We start from the raw sequence: 10539 nt of genomic DNA on the forward strand, positions 1-10539 counted from the left end.
CGCCACCAGTTGTTGCCTTCTCACCAAGCTGCTTGCCGAATTGTCCTGTAGCCCATCCCAGCCTTGTGCAAGTCTACAATTTTGTCCCTGATGTCCTTAGACAGCTCTCTGGTCTTGCCCATTGTGGAGAGGTTGGAGTCTGATTGATTGAGTGTGGACAGCTGTCTTTTATGCAGATAACAAGTTCAAACAGGTGCAGTTAATACAGGTAATGAGTGGAGAATGGGAGGGCTTCTTAAAGACAAAACTAACAGGTTTGTGAGAGCCAGAATTCTTACTGGTTGGTAGGTGATCAAATACTTATTTCATGAAATAAAATGCAAATTAATTATTTATAAATTATACAATGTGATTTTCAGGATTTTTGTTTTAGATACCGTCTTTCACAGTTGAAGTGTACCTATGATAAAATTACAGACCTCGACGTGCTTTGGAAGTGGGAAAACCTGCAAAATCGGCAGTGTATCAAATACTTGTTCTCCCAACTGTATACTCTGGAAACTCCATCTGATTTAGTATCTACTGTACAGACCAGATGAGATGACAACAGAACTGCTGATGTCCCGGCCCAAAGCATGGTTTACATTACCTGTACCGAGCTTCCTGTAGGTGCGATTGCAATACAAGATACTTTTGGGTCCTCAGCAAACTGAAAGAGTTACCTTGTTACACCCATTAATCTTCACCTTCTGCCTTCGGAAGCAACTATCAATGGTTTAAACATACAACTGAAAATTTGACTCCATTCAGGAATAAAACTCGAGAGTTCATAGAACATGTTACTCTGTGCAGTGTCCAAGAATATACTTCACTTTTAATAAAATAATGATTTTAAAGATAGTTAAAAAAAAAACTTTGGAAGCTTCGCGCTATTGAAACAGTCTTATACATCAACCATTCTTGTACACCACCCTATAGAACACGTCAACTGCTAAACTGGAGGTTCTTGGAAGTATTATGAAGTCGATTTGTGTTCCACAGTGTTCAATTACATAACAGTTTAAAGATGTTTAAAGGCATATAAATAAATTAATTCAGGGTTTTACCGCAGTTTTAAGTAGTATCCATGAAATCACCCTAACAAGTAACATTAATTATTTGTGCCTGTTTCCTTTAAAACGTCCTTCAAACAGCAAGCTTCCTGCTTGGAATGATTTTCAATTATGTTTGACTGCCAGGCAGGCAGAGTAAACATATTATCTCACTCCTCTCTGCACATTCGGGATCGGGATGAATTAAAAAATAAACACAAAAAAGAGCAATCAGAGATTGCAGACCCTCGCCACAACCTTTGTGTGGTGTTTATGTAGTTTTCTGCAATGTATTTTGTGTGGTGATTGTGCACTGGTGTGCTATAAAATTAACGAGAAGGGCACTCAGGGGAGCGCATACCTCCGCCATGTAATGCCTGATCTACGAGAACATATCGGGCCAAATACACTTCTGAAACATCATGCTATATATCATTTTTGCCCCATCTCTCAATGGTGAAGAATCACTTTAAAAATTCTCGTAGTCGGATCCGGATCTTCACCAAAATGTAAACAGTTCGTCCTCGACACATACTGAACCTGTCCACAAAATTTAATTTGGATCAGTCCACAACTTTTTGACACACAGACAGACAGCCAAACAAACAGACAGAAAGGGGTGAAAACATAACCTCCTTCACCTTCAGTGGTGGAGGTAACAAGCAAAAAGCAAAGATTGAGTCATCAGGAGGAACATGGATAGGATTGGGGTTTCAGCTGCTACTCCTCTACCCTCAAACTCATCCAGGCAAGCTTTATTTAAAAAAAAAAAAAAACAATAATAATTTCATAAAGAACCCAGATTCAAAAGTTTAAATAATTCTGGCTGCCAGACCATGCGTCCAATCAGGTTGAAATTTAAAACATATATTCACCATCACTACTGGACCAAAAAATGTAAAGTTTCACATCAATTGGTGAAGTGGTTCAAGAGAAAGAATTTTTGTAGATTTTAGTTCAATCCAATACGGCTGCCAGACCATGTGACATCACTTATTCGTGAAGACCCTGGTATCCCAAAGATTTGGGGAACATTTGTGTGAAGTTTCCCCTCAATCTGTCCAGCAGTTCTGGAGATGATTTTTTATCGGTTTTAGGCTAAATCTAATATGGCTGCCAAACCATGTGACCAATGACATCAAATGTGTGATCGTTTTGTTGCTCACGGATAGGCAGTCATACCTGTAAAGTTTTGCCTCAATCTGTTCAGCCATTTCAGAGAAGAAGATTTTTGAAGGTTTTATTTTTTATTTTTTTTAAACAATATGGCTGATGAATCATGTGACCGATGACGCATCATTATTTTGTTTTTCTGTGGACCAATTTATGATGAGATGACTCAAAAATTTTCATACTGATCGCATGTAGCATTCTACATCTGCACTTATGACATAACGAAGGCACCAATGACATCAACAAAAAAAAATTACACTTCTTCCCCATGAGAAGAGTACTTGCCATGTGCCAAAAATCCCCAAAAATTATTGGTGCAGTTTGAGATGCAGAGGCCCAAAGTTTTCCTTTTTTCCAACATGACTGCCAAACTATGTGTCCTATGATGTCATAATAATCATTAAAACATTCCACATGGGTCGTCGCTCCTATGGTGAAAATTTTGTCGCAATCCCACAAGCGGTTGCGGAGAAAAACACTCATGTTCTGTGCGGACAAACAAACAAACGGACCCAAATGCAATACCCTCTCCTCTGGCGAGTGAAAATATGGTAAAACAGCAAACATGTCTTCCTAGTCGTGTTCAAAATTTAACATTAAATTTAAACAAGTTGCTCCTCAATCATAAACTACTGACAAGATAGACGGACCTGAACCAATTGCTAAACCCCGCTTTTTGCTTCGCGTGCGTGGGGTAATGACTTGATAGAAATGTGGCAACTGCACACAAGAGAAAAAAAATGATATTGCTAAGGTTGTGGGGGTAGATGGAGGAATTTCATCGGAAAGTTAGGATTGTATAGAGTTGCTTGATCCGTGAACGTGAAGGAGACACATGAACGTGTAGGTCCGTGAGCGTGTAATAAGTAGGAAAACTGTGAGCTTAAGTGTTACGTATCACCACATGGGGGGTGGTGCTGTGTTAATTTGATAGGGATTAAGGCCAATTTCCCCCATTATATAACTGCCGCCTGTGACCTTTTCCTATGTTTTTGCATTTCAAGATCGGCAATATGGAGCGATCACGTCCTTAAAACAGTAACAACCGAGCTGCACGTCCAAGCAGGCAGAGAGCCCCGCCTCCATGGGTGAAGGCTTGCGAAACCACGCCCCCGGAATGGATGATTAATGGGCGTGACGTCAGAGAGCCGATGGAAGAAAAGTGCGGTTCGGAGCGGGAGAACGGAGAGGTCACATTTGTGAGAGGAAACAGTTGTGTGAGGACATGATTGACTAAGGGGGTTTCGCTGGCTGTCTACGTCTGGACACGACGAAATACAGAAACACAATTTTTGTGCCATGCTGTAAATTTGCCCACATGCTGGGCAAGACGCTAGTCATCGACTGTTCGGCTGAACTGTGAAGTGCGTACATTTCTGAGGAGGGAAGAAGGGCATGCCTCATGGCCTTATCACAGGGCATCAGAGATTGTCTTGTCGTGTGGTAGAGAAAGAAGGTGGACGATCGTTGTGAGCGGACCTGGTGCAAGAGGGAACATTCGGCATATTCGTTCATTAGAAGAGGCCACATGGTAGTTGGTGAGCCCTGGCATTGAATTCCACCTCACTAATTACCTCATGTATGTTTCCCGCTCACAGAGCGGCTCGGCGCCATTTTTGGGCGCATCTTCCCGCACAGGACGACACGGCTCGATCCCAAAGTTCAATAAAGACCATCTCTGGACAAAGCAAAGTGCCAGGATAAAGAGAGGATTTTCTTTTATTTTATTTTCCCTTTGTCTGTATTAAAGTCCATGTGTAGATGCACCTTGACTTTAGGCATTAATTTACCTCACCATTAATTACTACATTTTTAATTATTACCATTGTAAATATTTGATCGATTTTCATTAAACCCCTGTGTTTATTACAAGTTGCTTGTGTTGTCTATTTGTTGTGGGTTTGAGATAAACCCCATTGTGCTTCCGTCTGCAATGTCCGTGCCGTCCTTTTCTTCCCCCACGCGCGCCATAATCTCCGAGAAACTCGGCTGTTCGCCTCCAATGAAAACCGCTTGGCGATCCGGCCTGGTCGTTGTTAATCGCCTGTCCATGACAATTAGGTCAGGGTAATTAACGTAACCGCTAAGGGCCATGACAATATTATGGGATTTTGCTTTGCACCCAATAAACTATAAACACTATAGACTGCTTACATAAAAATACTGCACAACATTACAATTACCTTCTCTTCCTGATGCTTCAACTCTTCCTCAAGCACCCCAGACATATAACTTACAGCAAGGACAACATGTTTTACTCCAACCTGCACACGCACGCACACACACACACACACAGAGATAGCAAATGACAATACCTAAACTTTCCAAGAATTAGGAACACAAATGAAATTCATCAATTAATAAATATTCAATCAATCACAGCCCAACCTTGGCAAGTGCCTCGAGTTGATGAAGCAGAATGGGCTTGTTGCAGAAATCCACAAGCGGTTTTGGCGCACTCAACGTAAGTGGGCGCAACCGCGTGCCAAAGCCCCCAACCAGGATGAGCGCCTTCATGGCACAAGCTTGCAGGGACTGCCAACAAAAGTGGACGTTGCTCAAGAACATGGCACAAAGGGCTCAGGGACCCGTCACCTTGGGATGATCTAGATCCCATCAGCCGTGTCAGGCCAATTCAGTAAGATAAGCATGCACGCCCGGTACGATGTACAGCACAGCACAGCAAAGCAAAGCAAGGTAAAACACGGCAAAGCAAGGCACGGCAAAGCAAGGAACACAAAACACAGCACAGTGAGGCAGAGCAAAGCAAGGAACAGCATAGCAAGGCGAAGGAACACAAAGCACAACACAGCAAAGCAAAGCAAGGTAAAACACGGCAAGGCAAGGCACGGCAAAGCAAGGAATAGCAAAGCAAGGCAAAGGAACACAAAACAGCACAGCGAGGCACAGCAAAGCAAAGCAAGGTAAAACATGGTAAAACAAGGCACGGCAAAGCAAGGAACAGCAAAGCAAGGCGAAGGAACACAAAACACAGCACAGCGAGGCACAGCAAAGCAAAGTAAGGTAAAACACGGCAAAGCAAGGAACAGCAAAGCAAGGAACAGCAAAGCAAGGAACACAAAACACAGCACAGCGAGGCACAGCAAAGCAAAGCAAAGTAAAACACGGCAAAGTAAGGTAAAACATGGCAAAGCAAGGAACAGCAAAGCAAGGAACAGCAAAGCAAGGCGAAGGAACACAAAACACAGCACAGCGAGGCACAGCAAAGCAAAGCAAGGTAAAACACGGCAAAGTAAGGTAAAACATGGCAAAGCAAGGTAAGCCACGGCAAAGCAAGGAACAGCAAAGCAAGGAACAGCAAAGCAAGGCGAAGGAACACAAAACACAGCACAGCGAGGCACAGCAAGGTAAAACACGGCAAAGCAAGGTAAAACACGGCAAAGCCGAATCCAAAAGAAAACCGAACAGCAGTCACCTTACACACTAGCTCACTCTTCGAAGTTCAGGAAACAATGCAAAACCACAAAGAGCAACCAGGAAGTACCGACAAACGCTCGTAACGAAAAAGCAACTCGAAATCTTAACATCTCGGTTTGAAAGTGTTAAACGTGTCATTTTTAACCGGAGATTGTTCACTTCGTAAACACAGCCGGACAGTGTGAAGAAAATTTCCAACACAAACCAAGTCGAGTTTACCTCACAATTGACGTGGCAACCGGACAACCCGCGCTATGACGTCACGTCACGTGTCAGACTCTTCATCAGTGTACCGTGTGGTTGTTGTTGTTTATCGGAATTTCCTGCGAAGAACGGACTGGAGAAGAACTTTCATGGACTTGTGTTTTCGGACGGTACCGAAGGTACCGGATGCGTTGAGGTTCTTCTTTCCGAAACGTAACATTATGGTAGTTTGTGGATGTTTGACATCCCACCAATGGGGTTCACGGAAACATGTACCGTGGGATATACACCACCCCCATGTTCTTGTGATTCAGAACCGCTGACCTCGCACTCAACGCGGACGCTCGAACCACGTCCATGACGCCACCGAGTCTGGGATGTTTTTACACAGATAAATGCCAAATTGTCTGCCGACTCTCGCTGGAGAACCAATGGCAAACCACCAGTGTAGACCGAGCACCAAACCCGCCAGTTTGAAGCCAACGGAGAAGATAAACATCATTCTGGCAGAAGAGCTGGTTAAATCAGCTTGGGGTTCGGGTTAGGATAGTTGGTTTGGGATCTTCGGCTCCGTAGTTCTCGCAGCTGTCGGTTGTTGAATTAACATCAGATGGGGTTGACACAGCCTGTCATCCTTCGAAGGTCTGCGAAATGAGCGCCAGTGCACTGGTAAATAGGGGCACTGCATCAGCAAGCATAGCCGTGTCCCTAACCGATGATGCAACCAGCAGCCACAAGACTACACATGAGTCAGCACAGCAGGTGAACAGGGGTGGCACCTCCACCTCAGCATTCTGCCACCAATCATGAATCCACAGCTCACTATACCACCATGGTCTTCAGTCTCTGGTCAAACAGCTCGTGATATGCACGAAAATTGGCGAAAATTGAAGGCCCCCTAGCGACCAGGTGAGTGCATCGATATGAATGAAACTTTGCAGGTTCATGGTACTCAATGAGTACTACAACTTTGCCTCAGGACATATTGACCGATTTCGCTTAGGTCAGGGGTCAAAGGTCAATTAGTGCAAAAATCGATAATATGCGAGAGCTGTAGGTGCCTTCGCGCCAAATGCTACTCCTCCTATGGTTATGGTCGGATGGTCATGAAAATTCACACTAATCGTCTGGAATACATTGTGCACAAACAATCGAGCTGGATTTTCGATTTAGATCTCGGTTCACCCACTGCACCCCCTCGAACTTTGGGGATTCCCGATTTCAAACCGCATTTTCAGTACTTTTCATTCAAATGGATACCGAGTAGTTATCAGTAGATGGAACTGGATGAGATTTGATGTGCATAATCTTAAGGTGATTCCCTATCTGCAATATGACATCCATTTTGGTCTATTTCTTATAGTTTCCACGCTCGGCGACCCATCGCCGCCTACCGGCTTGTATATGTATATAGATAGAGAGAAAGAGAGAAAGAGAGATAGAGAGATAGAGAGATAGAGAGATAGAGAGATAGAGAGATAGAGAGATAGAGAGATAGAGAGATAGAGAGATAGAGAGAGAGAGAGAGAGAGAGAGAGAGAGAGAGAGAGAGAGAGAGAGAGAGAGAGAGAGAGAGAGAGAGAGAGAGAGAGAGAGAGAGAGAGAGAGAGAGAGAGAGAGAGAGAGAGAGAGAGAGAGAGAGAGATAGAGAGAGAGAGAGAGAGAGACACACACAGAGTGTCGAGAGAGAGAGAGAGAGAGACACAGAGTGTCGAGAGAGAGAGAGAGAGAGAGAGAGAGAGAGAGAGAGAGAGAGAGAGAGAGAGAGAGAGAGAGAGAGAGAGAGAGAGAGAGAGAGAGAGACACAAAGAGACAGAATATCTATATATATATATATATATATATATATATATATATATATATATATATATATATATATATATATATATATATATATATATATTCAAATACTTTGTATAAGATGAGGGTGGTTGGGATTCTACAATTAGAAAGAAGAAGAAGGCGTTTCCAACCAAAAGTTAAAAACTAGATTGACTCCGCTAATTTGTGCAAAAAAGGGAGAGCAGACCTGATCTCAAGCAACGTTTCACCAGCTTCACAGCCGGCTTCATCAGGCACAATACACCTCGAGCCTCGACACGTGTCCGGTTTTTATCTCGATACGACCGCTCATTTCCGGTCATGTGCTGGTGCTCGAGGTCAAATGGAGGAGTTCTTTCTTCACAAAAGTAAAATAAACGTCAAATCACATAATTGATCGGGTGCTCTGCTCTTGTTTTTACTTACACGTGATCTGGTGTCGTATGTGTGTGGGTGAGCACGTGTGAGCACATGTGGTGAAACGTCGCCCAAGACCGAGTCTGCTCTCGCTTTTTTGCTCAAATTAGCAGAGTCGATCTTGTTTTTTTTACTTTTGGGGTCAGGGACAAGAAGACCATGAGGGGGGGGGAGCTACCTCGGGTTCCCACCAGACTCTTCGGAATCGCAGGCCAGCGCACATGGACAACTTCGTGACATGGCGGGTCGCTAATAACTCAACCATGTGACGTAGGGTCCTCCATCTAATAAATATCGTTTCCCTCATGGTCCCGTGATCTAATTACTGGGGGACACACCCTCGGTACACCTTGTTCAAACCCGATAACCTTACTGGATCAGATTGAGCCAGGCATAACTGCCCAAGGACATACCAGCTATAAAAACAGATCGTTGGGGGATAACGTCCCAGCTAAGCGAGGATACGAACCATGCTGGCCCAATGAAGGAAAAGATGAAAACGAGCTGGAAACATTTCTAAATAAGCATTTATTTACAATCAAGCGAGGAAAGTTATGTGGCATGGTTAATGGGGTTTATACCTGGTGTTGGCTCAATGGTTAGGGTGGTGGCTTGGAATCCTCTGATCCTGAGTTCAAACCCCACTCCACTGTTGAATTCATACCAGGTGGGGTTGACTCTGCCTGTCATCCTTCCGAGGTCGGCAAAATGAGTGCCAGCATGCTGGTATACTGTGTCGGAGTGACGACCCGTCCAGGATTGTGTCCAATAGCCAAGGAGATTGCTTAGGCAGCACCAACGCTCTGCATGGAGTATGGTCCCGATGGATGGATGGAATGGGGTTTATTGATGTGTACAGCAGGGAATAGCAAGGAATTTGTGGGGTGTGACAAAAGGCAAGCAATTTACAAAAGCACAGAGCAGACTTATCCTCTTAGAACTTCTACAATCTTAACTTATGCTACGACAGGCGCCATCACATACATACACACACACACACACACACACACACACACACACACACACACACACACACACACACCTGAGGAAGATGAGATATAGGTCATAAAGAAAGAGAGCAGATGAGGATAAACGGCCTCGCAATACCTGGCGTGGTCGGCCAAACAACGCAACCCAGTACGCTTAGGGGGAGGTAGGAGGGAGAAATACTGGTGTCTAAGGTGTGGGAATGGGAGGAGTGGTGTCGTGCAATATGGGGGGTGCGGTGTCGTGCCAGAGGAAACTGATTGCGAGTCAGTAATGATGCTCTTTTGTGCGTCCAAAGGGGACGAAATAGAGGGGTGGAAAGAGAGAGAGGAGAGAAGATGAGTGAGGCGACAGATCTCTAAACTAGCCGTGCATAGGTCTGCTAGTGCAGCGTGTACCTCCGTGGGACGGTCCACTTCAGCATTCCCACCTCAAGAGTTGGCGCGTTATCTCCGGCTTAGTCACTTTGCCAGGGCTCGTGGCAATGTGCGCTCCGCACTGGTCCACCGGAATAAGCGCGTCTCAGTTGCACACCAACCATGAGTGAAGAGCCAGCGAAGGGCAGAGGCAACGAGGAGCAGCCAACCCAGAGCCAAGACGAGCAGAGAAGAAGGTGGCAAAGAAGAGAGACGAAGAAGAGGTTTAGCGGCTTTGCATTCCTCCTTTTATAAGCTCCGGGCGAAGGGTGAGGTGACGACCAGAAGAAACGCACTGTGACCCGAATCCCACTTCTCTATTGGGCCACAGTGGCCCTAGCCACACCCCGCCAGGCTCCTGGGGGCAGAAGCGGTCTCATTCGCACATCCGGCACGACAAGGCCCTGACTCAAAATTGTGTATAAGCCTACATCCAAGCCCCGGACATGCTCCGAGTGCGGTCTGAATGCCAAATAGCAATGCACACCTGCCACCCATGCCCCCCCCACCCTCTCATGAGCCAAAATGCACACCCGGGGCCCTTACCAAACTCCCGGATCGCCCTTCCCGTGACCCCTCCTCGCCGCCCATCTTGCCATACTCTGGCGACTGGACGAGGGTCGTATCAATCCTGCGTGCTCACCCGGAACATTCCCGGTGAGATACGGTGGTGCTATTAACTTCCGTTGACCGTCCCCATATCGCATGGTCTGAGTATAGCCTCAGTCGTGCAACACACCTCTGTTTAGTGGCGAATTGTAGCGATGCAGAGGTACGAGAGGGTGTGGGAATATTTTTCCCGTATGTGGGAGGTGTTGGTGGTCGAAGTGGTGAGTTTTTGGTGAGCGAGGGGTGAGCAAGGTGAGATGCCATTGGAAATTGGTGCGCAGATTTGAACGAAATGGCATGCCATGTGCATGCTGTATAGTGTGTTTGTGCTTATGTTGATTCTCAGCCACAGGAGGCTGCATGGTATGTTTGCTATTCATATCAAGGTGTGGTTGCTTGCTTGCTTGATTTGTACCATGGCTAAAAGGAAAGGGTTGAAATAG

The 10539-nt window shown here is 45.3% G+C and overlaps 1 protein-coding gene and 1 long non-coding RNA gene across 4 annotated transcripts in view; one reads left to right on the forward strand and one right to left on the reverse strand.

Annotated features, from left to right (window-relative positions):
- Positions 1 to 5987, reverse strand: part of GMPPB (GDP-mannose pyrophosphorylase B) — a 67025-nt gene extending 61038 nt beyond the window's left edge. Inside the window, exons 1-3 of one of the 3 annotated variants that reach the window (XM_085894307.1) lie at positions 5862 to 5987; positions 4593 to 4739; positions 4388 to 4468 (exon numbers count right to left, since the gene is read on the reverse strand). In XM_085894307.1, coding sequence (XP_085750433.1) covers positions 4388 to 4468; positions 4593 to 4721 — 210 coding nt within the window. In that variant the 5' untranslated portion in view covers positions 4722 to 4739; positions 5862 to 5987. Of the gene's footprint in view, positions 1 to 4387; positions 4469 to 4592; positions 4740 to 5640 lie in introns of all 3 variants that reach the window. The other 2 variants (XM_085894308.1, XM_085894309.1) reach the window with 2 other exon arrangements.
- Positions 5988 to 6152: 165 nt separating this feature from the next.
- Positions 6153 to 10539, forward strand: part of LOC147019682 (uncharacterized) — a 22244-nt gene continuing 17857 nt past the window's right edge. The window contains exon 1 of the long non-coding RNA XR_015061488.1: positions 6153 to 6755. This is a non-coding gene — a long non-coding RNA (uncharacterized LOC147019682). The remainder of the gene's footprint in view (positions 6756 to 10539) is intronic.

This window comes from Eptatretus burgeri, chromosome 9 (genome assembly GCF_056783735.1).
Source record: "Eptatretus burgeri isolate ZD-2024b chromosome 9, Ebu_testis_v1, whole genome shotgun sequence".
Taxonomy (NCBI): Eukaryota; Metazoa; Chordata; class Myxini; order Myxiniformes; family Myxinidae; genus Eptatretus; species Eptatretus burgeri.